The sequence below is a fragment of the Populus nigra genome, chromosome 8 (assembly GCF_951802175.1).
Source record: "Populus nigra chromosome 8, ddPopNigr1.1, whole genome shotgun sequence".
Classification (NCBI taxonomy): domain Eukaryota; kingdom Viridiplantae; phylum Streptophyta; class Magnoliopsida; order Malpighiales; family Salicaceae; genus Populus; species Populus nigra.
The window spans coordinates 21452168-21474679 of record NC_084859.1 but is presented as its reverse complement, the minus strand read 5'-3'; the positions used below and the strand labels follow the sequence as shown (position 1 = coordinate 21474679).

The following is a 22512-nucleotide window of genomic DNA, read 5'->3' as shown; positions in this document are numbered from 1 at the left end:
TTTTAAAAAAATTAATAGGTTGATAGTTTTGACCGAATAAGGCTTAATTAAATTTGATCGGGCAACCAAGTTTTTTTCTTCAACCGAAATTGGTTTAAGCTCAGGTTAATTGGGTCCTAGATCAACCTGCTAGACCAGTCTAGATTTCGAGAGCAAAAACAATGTATTTTCTTTATGCATGGCATGGCGCTATTATTAAGCATGCATCTCCACACCAGTCTCGTGTGATGTGAGAGCTATTAATTCCTCCATCTGCGCGCGTCAAGGCTTGAAGAATTCATGTCCTTGACAAAGCAATGAGGCCCACACTCTTTAAGACCATTACTTTGAAATGAGGTAATTGCACCTGCTTGTCTACTTCGATCGGTTCAAGCCTTTACTTTATTTTTTAACCCAAATTGCTCAAATAGATATTGATGGATAGCAAAGCTTTTTCAATTTTCACCTCTTTTTTTATATAAAAAAAAATCTAATATGCAGCCCTGCTTAACATGTTAACATGTAATCCAAAACTTAAATTGAATCAAGTTTTAAATTAAATCAAATAAAAATTAATTTAATTAAATTTTATAGACTTTGTTTGATTTTTTTTTCAAAATAATATTACTTTAATTTTTTTAAACGACATATTTTTTAATTTATCGAGTTAATTCCTTGATTTTATGACTGAGTTTTGGGCTGGAACATGAGCCATAGTTTAATTTTGCTCTAAATAAAATGTTAATTGTTATTATAAGCATAGTTTTGAAACCCGGACCGGCCTGGCGGGTCGATACGAGACCTGGCCGACCCAGGGTTGGAATGAGGCCGGGTCTAAGAAAAAATGGGAGAAGAAAAAACCCGGTGTAACCTGGCAACTCGGTCAAAAACTCAGTTGTAACCAGTTGACTTTTATTTTTACTAAAACGATGTCGTTTTGATTTTAAAAAAATTGATCCGAGCGACCCAGTAACTCAGTCAAAACCCAAAACCCAGACCTTAGACCGAGCCGGGTTTAAAAACTATGATTATAAACACCTTCCCGGATTACTATTATAAGCACTTTTAATATTATACTTCTACCTCTATAATTTAGGATTCTTCAATACTATTCTTATAGTTTCTAAAAAGTTTCCAATTATATATACCTCATCATTTAGCTACCAAAATTAAATTGAAAGCTCATTTTTCTTCACTTTTCCTCCCTCAATTTCTCTAATGTTTTCGCCTCAAATTCCCAAAGATTTAATAATTGCTCACGAAAGCGTACAATAACTTGAAAAGCAAATTATTGAAGTAGATTTCAAGTTACATTTCATCAGCTAATTAATACTCAAAGTGAATATTAAAAAAATAAAAAGATATTAAATCATAGAATTACAAGAGGAACACCGATGAACTTATAAACCAGAAAAACAAAGTAATCAAAAGGTTATTTTTTAATCCTATTTATGGTTTTTTACTCTTTAATCCATGATTTTTCGATGCTATTTCTATGATTTTCTACTACTCCCAATCATTTAAATAACATTTTTACCCTTCTCTAATTTTATCCTCTAAGATCCTTATATAATATGATAATATCTCATAAGAGTAATAAGAAAAATAAAAATTAGAATCATCACTAATTTTAAGCTCCCATTAGCTATTTAAAGTTTTAATAGTCGAAACTCTTTTGAACTTCCAAGGATCATACTGAGAACTTCTAAACTATAAGGGTATAATTAGACATTGATAAATCTACGGGGGTGAAATATAGTTTACCCAATTGGAAAAAACCGTTATCTTCAAATTTTGCCCCAGAACAAGAAAAATCAAACCTTGAAATCTCCTTCGTTCTCTCTCTCAATCTACAATTACAAACCCTAAATCCCCAAATGTCAAAAACCCTAGAATCTCCACGAAATCACCAAACCCTAAAAATCATCAAATCAGCAATCACTTCAAGACTTCTCCTTTTATCACTAATCCTCCTCTGTCGCACCCTCATTGATCCATACGACACGTCGTCCCCTCTGGACCCCAATTGCCTCTCCACAGACCATCAACAACAAGAACGACATGTCATTCAATTTCCTCGAATTGGGTCTGCAATAGAGGACAGTATTGTATGGGATAGTGTCTATTTTGTGAGAATTGCTCAATGTGGGTATGAATATGAGCAAACTTATGCGTTTTTGCCTTTGCTTCCTGCTTGCGTTGTCCTCTTGTCACGTACAGGTGCGTGAAGTTTCGTGCTTTTACATTGTTTGTAAGATTTTTGAGGTTTCTGGATCCTAATATGAATTGGGTTCTTCTTGTTTTTTGGCTATTTTGCCTTATTAGTATGATTTTGAGCTTTTTTAAATCGTAAGTGGAAATGGTTTTCTTCTTTGGTTATTTTGCCATATGAGTAAGATTTTCGAGCTTTTTGGATCATAAGTTGTAATGAGATTTTTTTATTTTTGGTTAGTTTGCCTTATTAGAATGATTTTTGAGGTTTTTGGATGATAAATTGAAATGGGTGGTTTTTGTTTTTGGTTGTATTTAGCTTATTAGTGAGAATTTTGAGCCTTTTGGATTATATATCTGATTGCTTATTTTTTGTTTTTGGTGAATTTTACTGTTGATTTCAGTTTTAGTGCCGCTGGTTTCAGTTATTGGGCACAGGGCTGTGCTTGCATTGGCGGGTTATTTGGTTAATAATGTTGCATTTGTGCTCGCGGCAGTTTATTTTCACAGGTGAGTTGTTGGTTTATGTTGCGAGTGTAATTAGAGTTGATGTGGCTGTTTGTAGCTTGTCAAAGTCCAAAAAATTGCTGGTAATGAATGTCATTTGATTGGCATGCTATATTGAGAATGAGACTCGAGTTTGTAGAGTCAGAGGTCCTAAATAATTTATTGAAGTAAAATTTTTAATTGGTCGTATTTGGCGAGCCTTTTGTTTGATATAATATACACCCAAACAATTTTTTATTGTGCTATAAAGAAGGCTGGTTTTGCTTGTTCTGTTATTATCTGTGTTTAATGTTGAGATTATCTTCTGAATTTTTTTAGACTATTGACTTTAGCTTCATTTATTTGGAGGTTTTGCAATGGCATCTGGGAATGGATTTCATCGCTTGAATACTCTGTGTTTGATAATCGGCATGTATGATTCTCCTAGTATACAATTTCTGATTGTTGCCTTTGTATTTGGTTGTCCTAACAGGGTTTCAGTTATTATTTTGAAGGACCCTGAAGCAGCATTTCAAGCTTCAATTTTGTTTTGCTTCAATCCAGCTTCCATATTTTATTCATCAATGTAACTTCTCATTCTCTTTTATCTTGAATTGAAGTTTTAAAAAATTCAATTAGACCGAGCAATTTTATTTCTTCATGTGCTTGTTGCTGCAGATACACTGAGAGTTTATATGCCTTATTATCTCTGGGAGGGTTGTACTACTTAATAACTGGTGCAAGTAATGTAGCTGTTCTTTGGTTTGCTCTCTCTGGCTGTGCAAGGTCAAATGGAGTGCTTAATGCTGGCTATCTCTGTTTTCAGACCATGCATCAAGCTTATGATGCTGTATTCCTACAAAAACGTGCTCATGTAAGTATCTTTTATTCTTTACAGGCATGTTCTTTTTGGTTCAGGTGTTTCTGCTTGTTTATACAAAAATGTGTCTGTTGGCCAACTCTTCATTTTCAGCATAAAGCTCACAATTTGGTTGTTGTTTCTGTTTGTTTATATGGAATCTTGTATTCATTGAATCCAAGGCAAATTCTTTCTCCCGCGGTCGAAGAGAATCTCTTCGACTATTTCCGGCTAGTACTATCGGGAACGCACACTCCTAAGCGTCGACTTCGGGCTTCACCTAAGTCCTTCTAGTGATTAACTTGTCATTTTCAGCATAGAATACATATCCACACACGACATTACATGTGCATTCCAGTTCTTTATTTTCATTGCTATGTGGTGCATGTTTTGTGAAGTTTCAATTACTTGTGACGAGGTGGCATCTTTAATGTTCTTTATTTCTGTGCTAGTTGGCAGTGAAGGTTCTCATTGTCGGAGCACTGCGTTGCATATGTATTTTCATTCCCTTTATTGCGTTTCAAGCATATGGCTACTACAATATCTGTCATGGGCATTCCTTGGATGAAATGAGGCCTTGGTGCAAAGCCAAAATACCTTTGCTGTACAGTTATATCCAAAGTCACTATTGGTATGTTCATCTTGGACTATGGATATTATGGTCTCTTGCCCCAATAACTCATATTTTCAATGCAGTATTGACACCTAGAGTTTGATCAATTGCTTTCCTTATTAGACCTTGGTACTGACTAGAATAATTTTTTTTTATAATTTGTATGTACTGTGACTAGCAATTAGCTCCACAAATGTGAAATTCTTGATCTGTTATTCTTATATTGGTGGCCACTTTTAATGCTAGGGGAGTAGGTTTCTTGAGATATTTTCAGTTGAAGCAGCTGCCAAACTTTCTCCTTGCATCACCAATATTATCTCTGGCAGTTTGCTCCGTTCTCCATTACGTGAGGTCACAGCCTGAGATATTTTTCTCACTGGGTTTTCGAGCTTCTAATGGAGAGAAAAGGCCTACAGCTTCACCGTTGTCTCTAGATAGAGTTCCAGAATCAACCAGCTCTCATTTGAAGGAGAAATCCTCTGCTAAAATGCAAGGTACATCTTTCAAACTGAACCGTATAAATTATCTGTTCATGTATATCTTTTTGGCTGTGATGATATTAGTACCCTTAATCAAAAACAATTTCTTCATTGAATGATGGGTAGTTGATGCTTTTGGTTGACAGCCAGCAGTTAATTGATATCAAGTGTGCACTATTTATGTATGTCTGATATTTCCTTCATAATTACAAATGTGCATCCATGCTGTTGATATAGAATTTAACTCTCTGCTTTAATATACACATTATCATTTCTATTCTGTCCTTTACCTTATTGTCATTGTTAGATTGTCATCTCTTTTGAATATGTTGCCATGTATGAACAACTTCTTGAAAGATCATGCTTGTAACAGATAAATACACTGTTAGGCAGAGGAAGCAGAGGATCAAAGGGGATAATTATGTACTCCTGGATGAATATGATTCATTAGAGAAGCCCAGATACTTGTCTACATTTATTGTCCCATGCACTCTGCACCTGTTGTTCATGGCAGCCACAGCATTTTTTGTCATGCATGTACAGGTTAGTCTGATCCTTACTCACTATGTTTAGCATAATTTGTGGCTTCCAAATAATGGATCAGGTTTTTCACTGTAACTGTGAATGTTTTTCTCTGTTGCTCGATAATCAACAGGTGTCCACTCGTTTCTTGTCAGCCAGTCCTCCTCTCTATTGGTTTGCATCACACTTACTGATATCTCCTGGTACTGGTAAGAGATGGGGATACATGATCTGGACATATTCTACAGCCTACATCCTTCTTGGCAGTTTGCTCTTTTCAAACTTCTACCCTTTCACTTGAAACTTGAATGGACTCTTCCTGTTTAGCAAGATGCAAGCTTCTCCTACTTGTCGATTGTTTCCATTTTACTTGGTCACTTGATTGTCTGGATGCAAAACCACGGTGGAATGGAAGTGCTTGTAATCATCAATCATGTTGTTGAAAATGCCAGCTTCAAAGCTCCTGGGGTTCTTTCTCCGCTTTTCTTGTAAAACCATGCAGTGAGATACATGATTCACGAGTGGTTTTGAACAGAGCTCTGGCATGAGTTTTTAACATATTTTGTGGGTGAGAGCAACCTTTTGCACTGTAGCGTGATTCGAAGAGTTGCTTATAGAAAAGTTTTGATCAGAAATTTCACGAGTTCTGGTTTAGTTGATGAACTGTAAATCATTGTATTTCTATGCCACTGTCATGGAATCCTGAGTTTTTGCATTACAGGAAATCATGAATAATAGATGAAAGTGTTCTCTCCTTTTCTTCATAACTATGCTGTAATCAACATCGAAATACAATATAATCTTGAAATCAATACTCTATAAATTAGTAATGTTAGATTACATAATGTTTTTGTTTGGTCCCGACTCAAAATTGAAGTTTAAATAATGTCTTGATTAATTAATAAATTTTCATGGTCTCAAGAGTATTTAGCCGTGTATGAATAAATAAGCTTCACTTGTGTCTTTTTTTCCTTAATGATTATATGATAAGAGATATATTTAGATTAATTTACTGGTCATCTAAGATATTAAGTTCTTTCTTGAGTAATTATAAGCGCGTGTCTTTTATATTAGTGAAGTACATTTAAAGAATTTAATGGTTCTGATTCATCAAAAAATGATGTTGGTGAAGATTTTCATTAGAACTAGCCATTTTTTTGTTTAGTTATACCTCGGTTTTAGTTGTGAAAAGCATTAATGTGTAATTTTAGAGTTGTAGTGGTTGGTTTTTAAAATGTTTTTTTATAAATATATTAAAATAAATTTTTTTATTTTTTTTAAAATTATAATGATTAAAAAACATAAAAAAATAATTTTAAATAAAAAAATTTACCCAACCTTTGTTTGGAACAGAATAACAGGGGCTAAATCTCATTGAAATGCAATGCTAAACAGGAGTGGAGCTAAATCTCTTTAGAAACGGTTGGTGCAACCTTTTAAACAAATGAATTCTAAATAATATCTGGGTTAACTTAAAAATTCTTAATATTTTAAAAAAATTCTTAACTTGGAATTTAATATGATTGAATTTTAAATTAAATCAGAAGAAAATATTTTCTTACAAAAACTTGGATAATATAATTAAATTTGGTTCAAAACGGATGGAATTAACACTAATATTCCTTCTTATATAAAAAATAAAATGTTATTTTAATAAAATTAATTGATTTTGTTCGTTCAATGAATTGATTTAATGATACAAGTTTACAATGGTTGCCAAAATTCTAAGAAAAAAAGTTATTATGGGCCCGTATTTTGGCCCATTCAAGAATGCTTTGGAAAGCTCAAGCCCAAGCCCAAAGTATCCAATGAAAAACAAAGCAGCTTGAGCTAGACACAGAAGAACAACCTTACGCGTCTGCTGAGCTCTGCTTAGAACACTGTAAGAGGGATTGTTACTGTATTATCTCTCTCGAGCAATCGCTCTTTGGAATCACGTCTTCCACTTTAAGGCACCCTTTTCCTCTTTCTAAAAATTATTCAGTGGTAGGTATTTTTTTTTTTAGAACAATAAGTTTTTTTTTCCTTTTAATTTCACTGTTAGTTCTTTTTAATTTCTCCTGAATCAGTAATCAAACAGTTAACTAAAAATTTTTTTCTCTAAATTTTCAAAGAAAAGATCTGATGCTGTTCTTAGGTAAATAGTCTAACAAAATTGCTGCTTTTTTTTTTCCCCTTCTTTGTGTTAAAAAAAGGTTATATTTTATCTATTATGAGATACTTATTTCAATTCTTTTTTTAATGTTTTCAGGTCTTTTTCTTTCTTTCTTTCTTTTATTTTCAATCCCTTTTTTGTATGAAGAAAGCAAACCCAGATTATGAAAGTTTTGAGTATTTTTTGGAAACATGGATATTTCTTGATGTTGCATTGTATAATAATAATAATAATAATAATAATAATAATAATAATAATAATAATAATCCAAGAAATTTATTGGGATTTTTCTGGTAATCATTTTTTCTTGTAGTTGCATTGATCGAAGCAAGTGTAATTTTGTCCAATTTAACAATTTGGGGTTGAGTATTGTATGTATAGTTGTTAACATTGTGAATATATGGTAAGGATTTAGTTTAGAATCTGATAAGAGGTTGTGAGTTATAATGTATTAAGAAATGAATTGACCTGCTTGTGAATTTGATGTTTTAGCTTTTGGACTGTTTTACTTTAGAATTGATAGAAAACGTCTTGCTTATGTCTCTGAGTGTGAATCATTTGAGTATAATTAGTTTGTGTATTTGTGGTAGCTATGTTTAGTTTGCGGTGCAAAGGTATTCTGAGAATGGGATGACTGTAATGGGATGGGTGTGAAGGTAAACGAGACATTTTCAGTTTAACTTCAAAGTATTAAGATGACTGCAACAAGTGCTTCATCCAGTGCATCGACAACTAGCGGTCCAAAGGTGTCTTTATTTGCTGCCAAGTCAGGGTTTGTTATCCCGAAAAACAAACTTTCAGGTTCATTGGTTCCTATCTTCAAAGGAGGTAAAAAACCAGGTAGTAATGATGCTGTGAATGGAGAAAGTACCAATCAGGTCCAGAGGAAAACGAAATGGGGTCCTGATTTAACACAAGATCCTGATGTTAGAAGGGGGAGAGCCTTGGCTTACCAGGTAAAATTGGGAATTCATTGCATGCAATATGCCATTTCATTTTTTTTTCAATTTTTTTTTTCTGTAGGAGCATAACCCTCTCATGTGTGCTTTTAATTTCCAAATTCAATTAGTTGCCAGGTTTTCTTTTTTATCAAGATTTAGTTTTTTGAATTTAAAATGGGTTGGAGGCATCTATAGCCTCAGTTTGTGGGAGGAATATGTTGCTCAGTTGGAGGCAACTGAAAATTTCCCCTTTCCCACTGGGTGCTAAAATGTCTTCTCTGTGTGAATGGATGACATGGAAGCTTCCCATTCCAGGTGCCACTAAGTGATATAGAAATTTTGGGCAGACTCGAGTGGATCAAATTGTGCAACAGCTGAAATCAGAAATTTCAGAACCTGGGGGAGATAGAGACTCACATGAACCCAATGAGCTTGAAGATCTCAAATCTTTAAGTCCACTAATCCAAAATAAGGTAGAGTGGCTGTTGATTTTACATTGATTTTCATATTCTATTGACATCATTAGTACTTAAATCACTTCCTTTTGACATTGAGAACTTGTTATTATTGGACATGCTGTGTGTAGAACTCTGAACTTTTGGAACTTGAAAAACAGGAAGCTATAGGTATGTTTTATGCATCTCACTGAATCATGTTACCTTTTCCATTTTGTTATGTGCGGGTTGATGGTATCTTTCTCAATTTTCCAGGTGAGATACTTAAGTTGAATCCAACCTACAAGGTACCACCTGGCTATAAGCCTTTGCTAAAAGAGACCACAGTTCCTATCCCTGTAAGTCATGTTTGGATGGCTTGGTTTCACGTGTCTCCTTTTCCTGAGCCTTAATTCCTTGCAGAATTAAAAGATTCCTGTTAGTTTACTAAAGGCATTTTTGTGACTATTATTTGTTGTAAATTGTCCAGAAATGACTAACAACATTTGCTTTTTTCTAGAGATTTTATCATTGAATGAAGATAAGGTCGAGGATTTTTTATTAACAGGACTTTATTAGCTATTGCTTAGTAGTAGTTCATTGTTATTTTTTTATTCTTTATTATTATTGTCTGCTGTGTCTGCGTTACTATATAAAGCTAGTTGCTACTTTGGCTATAAACTCATGAATACTAGGAGCAAATTTCTTAGATTTTGAATGGTTACACCTGAAGCCAGATGGGGATTTAATCTGTGCTGTCATTAGAAATTAAGTATGCACTAGATATGCTGGACACAATTAGCTCAATTGGGTGTGTGTGGGTTTTTTTTTTATCCTCAGTATGTGTGCTAAGTGAATGCCACCCATAAATGTGATATATTAATCGTGCACTTATTTTGAACTTATTTTGATATTGCTTGCATCATCATGACAAGTAGTTGCTAATGGAAGGGTGTGGTATATTGCTTCTGCAGGTCAAGGAATATCCTGGATATAATTTTATTGCTCTAATATTTGGGCATGGAAGCGAGACTCAGAAGCGATTAGAAAAGGTGATCTAATATCCTTTGGCTGGCATCTGCTTCTGAGAAAACATTTGCTCCCCCCCCCCCTCTCTTTTTTGATGGGGGTGGCTTCTTTGATATCACTTGTGCATTTTGGCTATCCTCATTCTATTTCCTATCTTGTGAATAGGAAACTGGAGCCAAAATACTAGTACATGGTACCACAGCACATACAGGAGAGAAGGTAACCTATCCTCTTAAGTATAAAGTTATTCTCCTAAGATAATTGGTCATAAACTTGCTCATCTTGCTCCTCTTCTAATTGTTCTATTCATATTACTATCTCCTTGTTGTGTATATATATATATATTTTTTTTTCTTTTTCTTTTTCTTACTTTTGTCCAACCGAAGAAACATTAATATTGAAATATCTTCTTCAAGAAACATGTTGTGCATTCAAATCCTTGTTCTTGAACTCTTTTTTCCAGGTTGAAATTTCTTCATCTGATGGCACTGAAACCCAGGTTGTGTATGAAGAGTTGAGTGTTCTTGTAACAGCGGACACATTTGAGAAAGTTGATGCAGCTGTTGTCCTGATTGAATTGCTACTCGCCTCAGTATCAGTGAGTTCCACTAAACTGAACAGAAAACTTCCTGTTTGTTTATTTATTATTGTCCATTTGCATCTTAGGTCTGAATCAGGGTGTAGGTGTTTTTTTTTATAAAAAATTCTACATCCTGGGAGAACGTGTTGCTGATTTTTCCAAGCTCTACACCTGAGCATTATGATTTGGTCTTGGACTAACCATCATCTCCTTTGTAGGGAAATTTAGCAGATAATGCAAATGTTAGCCAAAACCAGGAGGCCTCTACTCCTTTCATGGTCTCTACCCTTGTAAACCAGGGAGTTTTTCCACCTGTAACTCCTCAACAAGGTCAGTTCCAATATCAAAATTCATGGTTCCCTGCTGCCACACCTCAAGCTCATGTACACCAGCCTTCAGGCTTAATTTCCCCCCAGACTTCTTCAGCACCAATTTTAAACAATCCTGTACATGTACAGTCATCATCTTTCAATTCTCCAACCATGCCTTCTTTATTTGGGCCTCGGCCAGTGCAGGCCTTTTCAAATCCATATCTACCTAGAAACTTTCCCATGCCAGCTCCACAGCCTCAATTTACTGGTAGCCTGCCCCAACCAATAGGGCCGTCCTCTGTTGCAAGGCCATTATTACTTCAACCCCTGTCAAGCGGTCCAACAGGACCACCACCTGACAGGCCATTAGGTCCTTCGGGGTTCTCTTCTGGGTGGCCTGGAGCTCCTTCAAGTGTTCCAGCATCTTTAGGTTTAGGCAACATGGGACAAACAACTCCTTCTATGGTTCCTCCACCTGGTCCTAGGCATGCTGTACCACAGCTAGGTTTTCCATCCCCTGCAGCACCTCCAAATGCAGCTTCTATGAACCGTCCTACCACAGCCCCAACTTTTACTTCTGTTCCACGACCTCAAGTGGGACCTTCCTCTGCTCCTACCCCAATCCAATCTTCACTTGGTACGCCATTGCCTAATTCATCAACAACTCCGGTATTTGGTTCTGCACCAATTTCATCACCTATGATGCCTGCATCACAGGCAACTCTGCAGACAGGAGTTGTAGGAGCTTTTCCTGTAACTACCTCAAATTTTGCTCCCATAAGATCACCCACAATAACAAATGCAAAGGTGCAGCATTCAGGTACTGCTGATTTTACTTTCCGACCTCATCACCAGCAGAATCCAGCTCCTCAAATTGTTCCCAGCTTTAGCAGTCATCACGCTACTCAGAATGGCCCCCTTCATAGACCCTTGATGCAAACAATAACACCTCAAGCACCACCTTTCCACATGGATGTCCCTAACTCAACCACTCAACCTGGCAGGCATCTGTTTCCTAGACCACAGGTTGGCAACCAACTGGGTCAAGTTCCCTTTGTTGGAAATCCTACCGGTCACTCGCATCACCCCAGACTTCCAGCATTTTCAAATGCAAGTCCAGTGGGACCACCGGTCATGCAGATGGGATCCCGGAACTTTAGCTCAACTCCCCACCTACCCAATTTAACAGGTCCTTTACCTCCCAGACCAGGAAACCCCATGCAACTTCAGCAAAATTATCCAGCTCCAATAGCTCCTCGAGGACAATCAATTGCTCTGAATCAGCAGCCTTTCATCTCCTCGGCATCTGCTAGACCACCTTCATTCCAGGGAGGGCAGCAGGTTTATGATCCATTTTCTCCCACTTCTGTTTCAGCTGCGTCTCAACAGCAAGTAGGTAATCTAGGAAAGGGGAGAAAGCCAGAGAACGATCCCGAGTATGAAGATTTGATGGCCTCGGTTGGAGTAAAATAAGATTTTCTCCTTGCAATGAATCGGTTTGTAGGAGCTGGATTAACACACAATTGTAATGGTTTCTTAGAAATTACTGGGACTTGCTTCTCTTCAAAATTTATCGTCGGATATGAGAATCATAAGATGTTACAGAATTTTACCTGAGATTACCGATTGTATTCTATTACCCTATTTTGAAATATGAATATATGACACAAAGTTGGTGGCCTGTGCCTATGTAGCTTTTGAATGCTGTCATTTTTATCTGGTGAACACATCATTTGCATATGTTGTGTTTAATTAGAGAAGAATGACTAGCCTTCAACTAATGATTTGGTGCTTATTGAGACCCTCCTCTACGCGTCTGTGTTGTGTTTCCTGTTCCAAAATAAAAGATTGTTTCAGTCTGAAGATATACCATATCAGCAAGGTTGACCATTCATGGAAATCCAGAGGAAGATTTGTTGCTTGACCTATCCAATTAGTGAGATCAACAGGTGCCGGGTTAGCGTGCCCACACACATGTTAATAAAATTTTAACATCTCATAGCATTAACCCTCTATCATCCTTGAGTTGTTCCATAATTCTGGGGCATATAGCAATGGTAATTGCCATGCCTAAATATCAAGTTGCAGCCCTAATCCTTTCACAGAATGATTTTAGCTGAAGCTTTATGAGGGAAATGAAAAAATAATTTTTTCTGGGTTCTTCCAAATGAAGCAGCTGAAAGTCTAGAAATTAAGCATGCAATTCATAGCGAGTTTCACACTGGCTATGCTTCAAGCCTCGAGCAACTTCTAGAGGAAGCAAAATATGCAGCCGAATCTGATTAGGTAAATACTGCCCCCCTCCAAAAATAATCGAAGTTTTGTTAACCAAAAGAAGAGATTTTTGTTTCATGATTCTCTTATTTACAAGTCAGAGTTTGGATACATACAAAAGGTGAGCAGAATATTTTAAGAACACTTCAAATGGAAGGACCAGATCTGAGAACCCTCTCTAATTTCTCGGCCTTGACGTAATCCTTCTCTGTAAGAGGCCCAGCAGGAAAAGCTGTAATTTCCACAAGCAAATGTGGGGTTGGGAGTTCATCAAAGAGAGCCCTAACATTGTTGCAGCACACACTCTCACCATGAGCACTCTCCCTCCTAATTTGACAGCCCTAGGAACAGTGTTTAGAGAAATTTTAATAACATATCACATCATACGTTGTTTCATATTGCTGTGTTACTGATTATGCTTAGAAGAGGAAGGAATTGGAACTCTAGAGATTGTTTCATAGGTTGAATTACCTTGTGAGAAGTTGCATCTACAAAGTAATCATCTTCGGATAGCAAAGCTGCAATTGCTTTAAGGCGCCGCTGCCCTTCGGATTTGGAAGGCACCCTATAGTTCCTTCTGAGTGTACCCTTAGTTGTGGGATGCCATTTGCTTACCAATTTCCTTTTGTCAGCTGCTTCTTTATCTGCTTAAACATTACAATAATGAAATTGTCTTCCTAAAGAAAACGAACGATCCAAATCAAAATTTTGGAGGCAATACAAATAAATAAATAAAAGGAAACTTTAGATCAGCATAGCCATTGATCAATTCCAATAAATACATACACAACTGTTGAACACATGAGCAGAAACCACCACAAGATTCCTCAGTCGGCAAACTCTTCTAAACAGAACATTTTTTGCACAAATATATCCTCTAGAAATAAAGCACATGATCCCAAGAGTTGAGAGTTTTCAAGGACATGTGTGTTAGTTCAAGTTTCCAGAGACCAAAAGTTTTAGAGGCTAGCACTCCGTCCAGATTATTCATCAAAGAATCCAGCATAGGTCAAAGTGAGCAGTTATGGTCATATTCGCTCTCTCTTCTACAAGATCAAAAAAGAAAAGCGGCAGAGGACAAGCTAAGTAGCCTGAATGACAAATTTACATGGTTGAACTTAGTGTTTTAACTTTTACCATGTTAAGATGGAAAATTTTACGGGGGAGATGAAATGTGTTCTTGTCCACATCAGATAACTAGCATGAAGACTCTCTTATTGAAACAGATCCCAGCAATCAGAATGACCAGAAGTTGCTTCCAGACTTTAGATAAATGATCAACATTGACCTTGGAGTACTGAGCTGAGCGCTCGCCCTAATGTAAACCAGGAAGTCAAGGAATGGATCATACCTCCTTAACCACCAGGCCAACCTCTTGGGGTTATTATATTTCCTTGTTGATTTCCAGTCATTGCCATTTCTCATTACTATCACATTAACACTAGAGCATTCTAATTGCACGAACCAATGTAAAACCACTAAGGCCTCCTAATCCTTATCCATCAACTTCACAATATCCAATTCATGAAATTCTCCAGATTTAGCCATAAATGTACAACCTGATTTCAAAAAACTTTAGCAAAAGTTAAATCTTGAATGAAACTGAAATAAAATCCCAAACTTTTAAATTGGCACATCTAAAATCTAGTAACATTTAGAAATGGCAGAAGAAGAAAAATTCAACAAAACATAAATGTACAATATACAACTAAGGAACCCACAAACCTGGTTTGCCTTGTATGGCCTCAATCCACTTAGAAAACCCCAGGTCACCAGATTCACCACCACCACCACCACCACCACCACCCAAACCTAAACAAATGTAGACCTCAATCCATAAGAACCCATTAAAATACATCCAAAAAAGAAGCAAGAAATTTAAAAAATCCAAACAAAAAAAGAAGTACCAGAAACAAGTGGGTTAGCCTCTGATCCAGCTAAACCAGCCTTTAACAGTGCATAAAAGATACAAAGCCTACCAACCCATAAAACTGGAGCCTCAATCAAAGAAGCATGGACAGTAAAGCTAGCACCAACTGTCAACTTTCTATCTCTTGTATTGCCATTAAAAAACAGTCTTGAAAGGGTTTTTGATGGGCAGTCAAAGGTGGGAAAGAGTGATTTTGGCAACAAAGTTGTGGACTTTATGACACTGTTGAAGCGGGTTAGCGTTTTGGATTGAAAAGGTGATGTGTAAATTGTTTGGACAAGTGAGAGTAGCATTCTTTTGTTGGACAATGTTTCACTGATAAAATGGAATTGGAGCCTAGGCAAGAAAGAAGATGAACTTGATGATGGTTGTGTAATAATAGTAATGGGGTGGTTGACGTCATGGTGCTTTAGGTACCTCTATTCTTAACTTTTGTGTCATTTTAGTCCTTTTATATTTTTTTAACTTAATATCATCCTGCAATCTTTATTTTGTATAATTTACAATCTTTTTATCAAATGTTAATTAAATGTGATAGATCATATTTTTATTTGCTAAAGAAAACCAACTTTTTTTTTCTTATAATCACCCCTTTATTTTCTTTAGAGAGACTATTGGTATGAGGATTTTTTTTTCTTATTACACTAAATTCATGAGAAACACCTTCTTAAAATTGTTTACAAAAATGATTTAATTTCGATTTCAAGCATTAATTAGTTTGAAGATATCCCTGATAGTTGAATAAAAAAATATTAAATACTTTTATTGCATTGCTCTCTTATACACGTAAGAATAAAGATTCATATATAATTATCATGATGGATTTTTTATATATATATAGTTATTATGATTCACATATATATAATCTTTCCATCTAATTCAATTATTTAATCATGGTTCTTGGGCGATAGAAAAATGGAAGGACCAAATAATCATAGAGAAAAGGAGCTAAGGGATGATATTAGGAAAAAAACATCAATAGGTGACCAAACTATAACCAAATTGGGAGTCGAGATACAAATATGCCACTTATCCCTAGGAAGGGAGATTTGTTGATTGACTTGATCCCAATTTCCAAGCACAAAAACAACTTTTAGGTGTTACAATGGGCTAATGAAGATCTAGGCTTATACTAGATTTTAATTTGGATGAATGTGCGGGTCCCAATGTAGATATTAAAGGTGGATGAGCAGGTGACTCATTTCTATCCATCAGACTTCTTGTGTGGACCAGATACTGAAATTTGCTGGTGAGAGCTCATCCTGTTGGATCCTATCCAACCCCAGTTGATACCTCAAGGATTCAAGGTGGGCTCAAAGGTCCCCCTGTTTTGTTATCTATCAGCTCATGGCTATAGCACAAGTATATTTCAACAGTCGAAGGATATGCATCTCTACAAGGAGCCAAAAGAGTGCAAATCAATCTTTGGCTCAAATTCTATGCTTCCCAACGTGTCCTATTGCCAGTTACAAGCTATAACTCCTTCCAAAACCATGACATCAACAGCAATAATTGAGATGGGTGATGCATGGGATCTGGGATTTACAGATGAACTATGGAACAATACCACCTAGGGCTGGGTGATGCATGGGATCTGGAATTTACAGATGAACTATGGAACAATACCACCTAGGGCTTTTCGTTTTCGTGTTCTATATTTACAGATACATGATTGGTAAATGATTACATGGGAAGAAAAAAATCATCTTCAATCCTGTTACATGAGATCATGAGTTCCCACATCAGGGAATCAACTCTGGATATCAGGCTTCTATGATAACGAGTACAAGTTAAACCTACCTCTGACTACAAAATATGAGGCTTGTTCATATCTTAACAAACCGAACATCATTCTGACCAAATGCAGTTCCACATCCAGGGCATCTCCGATGGCGAATCTCTAAATTCCTTTGGATACATGGATTGCAGAATAGATAATAGCATTTCACAATCACAACCTGCCAAATATAAAGCAAAGAGTCTAAAATAATCGACCTTTTAAAGTTAAACTGCAAGAACAATGACGGGTAATCATGGGGATACAAACCAGCAGAAAGTTCACTCACCTCCTTAGGCCGGTCCAAACATACACTACACTTGAGCATACTTTTGCAATCTTTTATCTCATCTTGGAGTCGCTGTATTGCAGCCTCGCCAGTTTCAGAAGTCAACTCAGCAACTCTATTGTTCAACTCCATGAGCTCTTCCTCGAGCATTTTCCTTTCACTCCTGGCTTAAGGAAAGTCCCTCACCAGATAAATACTAGGTTTGCAGAAAGTTGTTTTTCTACAAGATACCAAAGGAAGAAGGCACAGAAAAAGCCAAAATGATTAATGCATGTTTATTCTCCTCACACAATTAACAGAACCTACCACACCTTCACCGAACATTAAACTTCAATTGTAAACTATAACATAATTTGTGAAGTGTATGAGCAACACAAGAATTACAAAAAGGCCCAATACAGCATCAGCTAGACCAAAATAAAAATAAAAATAAAAATTCAGCTTAACCAACACTATAATGCATATGCAATGCGAAGGAAGTATAACTACCAACATAAGCATAAGGTGAAGTTGTTCAAATAAAAGAAATGGAAATCTAGAGCAAAAACTTTGTGGAATGCTGGATATATTCATCTCCTGTCCTCTATCAAACGTATAAAACACAACCTGACTCTGCAATGCATTGAAGTTTCATATCTAACTGCCACAAAGAAAAAGGCCTCACCTTTCACTGGCCAGTTCTGATTGGATTTCATCTATCTCTTCTGGGTCTGGTCATACTCCTTCTGAGAAGAATAAACAGCATATTTAAGCCACTTCAACTCCTTCTCAGCATCCATTAATTCCAACAGTGCACTTCCAAGATTGATTGCTAGATATCTGTCTTCTTTAGTGGATCTAACTGCCTCAATCACATAATGTTTCATCTGCAAGATTCAACAGCTGGTTGATAGGGAAATCACCAAAAAGACAAGTCCTGCAGAATGTTTTCAAACAAAGGTTACCTGCTCTTCACTGTGAGCAATCCTCGATTTTAATGATTCCACTGATGCATTAACTTGTTGAAGGTGCTTTGCCAGTGCCTGCTTCTCGGATAGCAGAAAGCTTTGCTTGCTTTGTCTTCACACTCTCAGATACCAGCTGCATTTTAAAACCTCAGTCAAATTAAGGACCACCAACTTTTCGACTACTTCATATTTTGGTCAAAGCTAGCAGTTAGCATTCACAGTTAGTAGTAGTTAACAGAGTAGGCATTTGGGGGGTGTTGGGCTTATATTGCCACGACAGGGACCAAAACTGACAACCATGGCAAAGTTGAGGGGCTAACTTGGCCACCTCTGGCATGGGACAAAGAAAAGCTGAGTCCCTCTCGGGGGATTAAAACACATGAAGTGTTGCTTCTGGCAGCAACTTCTCTACCACTGGCCTCGAAGGCCATCGATTTTCACCCCGAAGAATTTACAGAGTAATAAATAATGTTTTAACAATTATTAATACAGAAGATAACTATAAGATAAACCTTGATATTGCAGTCATCCCTCTCACCGACTTGCTGCAATAAGTGTTGGTTTTGTGTCTGCATATCTTTTTTTTTTAGTTTAATATAGGTGTCCGGACCAGCTTGTGCGTGACTCAACTAATTCCACGGGCCCTGAAGTTAACGACCATGTAAGCCTCCAATGACTATCATATGAGCAACCACAGGGCTCAAATTTGAGATCATAGAGGGAGCAAATCTCTTGGTTCCAAGCTTTTACCACTAGATCACCATCTAGATGGTTGTGTCTGCATATCTTCGTATGCTTGGCCAATGCTCTAGATGAGTAAGAAATTAAATATGAGGGTGAGATATGTGAGAAAGGAGATTTGAAGAGGAAATGATGGCGGCAGGTACTAAGGAACCAGGATTGCTGCAAGTTGCAAGAATTTATGGCTTCATGGCAAACAGATGGCAAACAGACAGGACATGAGCAACATGCCTCGATTTCAGAAATATATACCCAGCCTCCTTATCTTTACTTTTGCTGGCTTCTTTAAGCTCAAAAAAATCTCTGCATGTAATTAGTTAGCAGAGCATTGTAAAAAAGAATAGGGACTGAGAAAATATTTGTAAAGTATACAGGAGTTTGACAATAACTAAATAAAAAAACAGATCTTCCTGTCAATCAAAATATAAATGATGAAATAGCAAAACCAACCGCTCAGAAGCATCCAGTTTAGCTCTTAATTCAGCTATTTGAGCTTCAGTAGCAGAAAGCCTTTGATGGCAAGCAGCCTCAGCCTCAATAGCAGCTTTGACTCTCAACTCTAGACTGTGTTCATTCAATGAATTTTTCAGAACTTCAGCTTGGGGAGTGAGCCCTACATTCAGATTCTTTTATTTCAAGAACATTTCTACAAACAACAAAGTTCAAAAAATGACATCATCAGATTTGAAGGACACAACGGAGGACAAACAAGATCAGGCATGTGTAGAAAGAAACAGGAAAAAAAAAATCCTAAATTAAGCAAATTAAAATTTGAGCTATCATCATATTCTTAAACATAATGAGGAAGAAAAGGAAAACCAAGGTAAATAACCTGCAAAGAATTTTGTATCTTTCCACTTCATCATTCCAATGCAGGAGCTGATCCTTTACTAAACTGTAGAGATGAGATGAATGTATATGTTTGTCATCCTTGAGTTCATCTTGTGCAAAAAAAAATCACTAGTTAGGTCCACAAAAAAATAATAGCTACTTGACAAATCAAGCACACCACCTATCCTATCAAATCATACAAACAGACATCAAGATCTTCCAATTCTTTTGATAAGGTCTGATTTTAAAGCTCAGAAAGACGGTCAGCTGCCAGAATCTGCAATATTTGCTCAATAGGATATCTGATCAGTTAGTGTCGGTGTGCAGTGTGTATAAGAGATGGATGGCCAGGTGGTTTAACTAGTACCTTCATCTCGTCAAGGGAATCCCTCAATTCCCAAAAACGCTTCGACCTATCTGTAGTCTTTTCAGGTGACAAGTTTCCATTTACTGCACTTGGAGCTGGAGTATGCACCCCAACTGCAGCATCCCTTTGCATTTTCAAATTGACTAGTTTTCTTCTACTTTCTTCAAGTTCAACCATGATCTCTTCCAAATCACCTTAAAGCATAAGAAAAACATACACATATTCAACAGAACTTCAAGAAGTCCAGTTATATAGAAGATGGAGAAATGTTCTAATGACCAACTATATGGTAGTTTACATCCTAGAGCTGTATTTGTGTTTAATTGTATACATTTGATTCTTAAAAATATAAAAATGTTCTGAATTTCCCCAACGAACCAATCATGTCGTCGTACCCGATATCACGGCGATCCTAAAAATAATCTTGATTATGGAAAAAGAACATATATTTAACATCTTATTTTTTTAGAGAAAATGTCTTATTTAAGGAGTCATCATTTAGTATTATAGTCACTAGAAATCCTAACTGGTCAATAAAGATTCTATGGTACAGGACTGATTATGTAAAAAAAAAGATATTATTAGCCCTTAAACATTCTGCCTGAAGCAGACTGCATTGCTGGTTTTGTCTTAAATTGCTAAACATTTATTAACTTATGCTATGATGATTTGTTTATAATATTTTTGACTCTGACATCAGTAAATATTCGATTTCAAATACTTCCAACACTAGTATTGGTAAATTGACGTTGGTAAAAATTTCACCACGAATAATTCTAACTCTGGTACTAGTAAAAATTCCAGCTAAAAAAAATCAGTATATTTTTTTTATTCTCAATCCTGATATCAATGAATAAATTGTTAAAATATATTTTTTATAATACATGAAAAGTTTTTATTTTTAAATTTTTTTTTTAAATTTTTTTTTTATTTGTTTTTAATTTTTAAAGCTAGGCCAGCCAGCCCGGCCCAAGCCAGTGGCCAGCTGGGTTAAGTCGGATGCACGCGTGAAGCAATTTCACGCGTGCATCAACTGTGCGAAGGTAATTAAATTACCTTCGTACAGTTCTTGCAAACTAAACAATTTAAAACGACAGTGAATGGAAGAGAACGAGCTTACTTGTTTCTGGAGATGGCGAGGAGGCTTGCAGCACAGTTTTTTTCTCTGTTTTTCTGGGTTTTTTTTTTTCTCCTCCTACTCCTTTTTTTCCGTGCCCTGGTCACTCTCTAAATACTCTGTCTATCCCCTGTTTTTCTTCGTCTTTTCTCTGTTTTTTTTATTTGTATGTTATGCTTGAATTCTGGGACTAAACCAAAGCTGGGTTTAGCTCTCTGTTTCCTTCCTTTTGTTCACTCTGCCAGTTCCCCTCTCTTTTTTTTTTTGTTCCAGTTCTCTCCTCCTTTTCTTTTTTATCCCCCTTCTCTCCCCTGCGCGAGGTTGCCTCTGCCTAGCTTTTATAAGGCCAGAGACAGCCCCGGTGGTGGTAACGGCCAGCCTCCTAAATGCTCTGTAACCGATGCCTTCAATGAACAAAACGTACGCGTTGGCTGCCAACGGATGAAAACGGAGGAAGAAGACAGTGAATAGTCGTCCAAGAAAACGGCTCCGTTTTCACTGAACCGCTAATTTCTATTTAGTCCTTGAAGTTTGGAAATTGTTGTAATTAAGCCCCTAGTTAAATTGTAATTGGACCCCTGCATTTTGGAACCTTTTACAAGCTAGTCCTTAGACTTTAATCTGCTGCAATTTGAATCCCAATTAAACCCAAACTTTAATATTTCTTTAATTAAGTCCTTGACTCCATTAATTAAATTAATTCCAAGTTCAATTAAGTCTAAAAACTTATGAATACCTCAATTAAGCCCTTGATTTAATTAATTAAACTTGTCAAGAGTTTAATTAATCTCTAAACCTCTAAACATTGCTCTACACCTAAATTTTAATTTATTTTTTATTTATTTTATTTTTACTTGTTTTTTTTTATTATTTTTTAACTATTTTTTTATTGTTTTTCAATAAATAAAATAATAATAATAATAATAATAATAATAATTAAAATAAAAAATAAAAAATTAAGTTACGACACCGCAATGATCAATCACCATCGGAACCCTGCATGTCTGTACAATCAGTCCTCAACAAACTGCTGCAGACGACAACAACAGCAACAAAGCCTCAAATCCCAAACTAGTGAGGGTCAGCTATACGTATCTATTTGCGCCCTTCATCGAGAAAATAATGGGTTTCATTCACAGGCCACTAATCATTAAAAAAATCATGGGTTTTAGTCATAACCATGCCCTGACACCGCCAAACCCAATCACTTCAAATTTCTAAAAAAAAACCCAACACACGATCAGCATTGTACCATGAATAATTTTTTATAATATTATTTAATTCTATTTCAATACCTAAATATTAAATTTTGTGAAAAAAAATAGTTTGACCTTACAAGAAAGCTCGGGCAACAAGCTACTAATCAACTATAAAAAATTGAGATAAAAGAAAAGGGCATAAATTATTTTATTGTGGGAAGCATTATATATGTTCAACATGCATTTAGATTAAATTTTTCTGTGTATATATATATATTCAATTCATGATAATTGTACAACAAACAAACAAACAAATGACCTTGAAAATGATTTTTGAAGAGCATTCGTGTAGCCATCAGTTTACGTTTTTATACTTTATTTCTTCAAGCAATCGAACTCCTATGTGGATAATGCTAGAGGCATTTCACGCAAGAGAAAATG

At 36.1% G+C, this 22512-nt stretch overlaps 3 protein-coding genes and 1 pseudogene across 6 annotated transcripts; 2 read left to right on the top strand and 2 right to left on the bottom strand.

Annotated features, from left to right (window-relative positions):
• The first annotated feature begins 1774 nt into the window (after positions 1–1774).
• On the top strand, positions 1775–5916 carry LOC133700617 (uncharacterized). 3 transcript variants are annotated; one of them, XR_009843447.1, is made up of 9 exons: positions 1775–2199; positions 2595–2700; positions 3046–3109; positions 3192–3262; positions 3355–3550; positions 3988–4166; positions 4395–4642; positions 5017–5170; positions 5283–5385. XR_009843447.1 is itself a non-coding variant. In XM_062124192.1 (9 exons), the coding sequence occupies exons 1-9, from the start codon at positions 1857–1859 to the stop codon at positions 5448–5450; spliced, it is 1545 nt and encodes a 514-aa protein (XP_061980176.1). In that variant the 5' UTR covers positions 1776–1856; the 3' UTR covers positions 5451–5916. The 3 variants fall into 3 exon arrangements, 2 of the variants coding, with proteins under 2 accessions (XP_061980176.1, XP_061980177.1); XM_062124192.1 differs by having other exon boundaries at positions 1776–2199; positions 5001–5170; positions 5283–5916; XM_062124193.1 differs by lacking the exon at positions 3046–3109 and having other exon boundaries at positions 1776–2199; positions 3170–3262; positions 5001–5170; positions 5283–5916.
• Positions 5917–6991: 1075 nt separating this feature from the next.
• Positions 6992–12280, top strand: LOC133700587 (uncharacterized). 2 transcript variants are annotated; one of them, XM_062124157.1, is made up of 9 exons: positions 6992–7135; positions 7905–8260; positions 8593–8718; positions 8832–8871; positions 8956–9038; positions 9654–9731; positions 9874–9927; positions 10172–10306; positions 10507–12280. In XM_062124157.1, the coding sequence occupies exons 2-9, from the start codon at positions 8000–8002 to the stop codon at positions 12070–12072; spliced, it is 2343 nt and encodes a 780-aa protein (XP_061980141.1). In that variant the 5' UTR covers positions 6992–7135; positions 7905–7999; the 3' UTR covers positions 12073–12280. The 2 variants fall into 2 exon arrangements, with proteins under 2 accessions (XP_061980141.1, XP_061980140.1); XM_062124156.1 differs by having other exon boundaries at positions 7001–7135; positions 7895–8260.
• Positions 12281–12918: 638 nt separating this feature from the next.
• LOC133700588 (uncharacterized) lies at positions 12919–15179 on the bottom strand. The gene is made up of 4 exons (XM_062124158.1): positions 14781–15179; positions 14599–14685; positions 13345–13517; positions 12919–13214 (listed from the first exon to the last, which is right to left on the bottom strand). The coding sequence occupies exons 1-4, from the start codon at positions 15094–15096 to the stop codon at positions 13020–13022; spliced, it is 771 nt and encodes a 256-aa protein (XP_061980142.1). The 5' UTR covers positions 15097–15179; the 3' UTR covers positions 12919–13019.
• Positions 15180–16629: 1450 nt separating this feature from the next.
• On the bottom strand, positions 16630–20054 carry LOC133702042 (E3 ubiquitin-protein ligase BRE1-like 2; annotated as a pseudogene).
• Positions 20055–22512: the final 2458 nt, after the last annotated feature.

Bases quoted from the DNA above. Each gene is read 5' to 3' on its own strand.
- LOC133700587 (XM_062124157.1), top strand. From the start codon at position 8,000: ATGACTGCAACAAGTGCTTCATCCAGTGCATCGACAACTAGCGGTCCA. The intron at 9,039-9,653 runs GTAAGTCATGTT...TTGCTTCTGCAG, and splicing joins AGACCACAGTTCCTATCCCT to GTCAAGGAATATCCTGGATA. The intron at 9,732-9,873 runs GTGATCTAATAT...TCTTGTGAATAG, and splicing joins CTCAGAAGCGATTAGAAAAG to GAAACTGGAGCCAAAATACT.
- LOC133700588 (XM_062124158.1), bottom strand. From the start codon at position 15,096: ATGCTACTCTCACTTGTCCAAACAATTTACACATCACCTTTTCAATCC. The intron at 14,686-14,780 runs GTACTTCTTTTT...ACATTTGTTTAG, and splicing joins GGCTAACCCACTTGTTTCTG to GTTTGGGTGGTGGTGGTGGT. The intron at 13,215-13,344 runs GTAATTCAACCT...CACTGTTCCTAG, and splicing joins TAGATGCAACTTCTCACAAG to GGCTGTCAAATTAGGAGGGA.
- LOC133700617 (XM_062124192.1), top strand. From the start codon at position 1,857: ATGTCAAAAACCCTAGAATCTCCACGAAATCACCAAACCCTAAAAATC. The intron at 4,167-4,394 runs GTATGTTCATCT...TTTTAATGCTAG, and splicing joins TATATCCAAAGTCACTATTG to GGGAGTAGGTTTCTTGAGAT. The intron at 4,643-5,000 runs GTACATCTTTCA...TGCTTGTAACAG, and splicing joins ATCCTCTGCTAAAATGCAAG to ATAAATACACTGTTAGGCAG.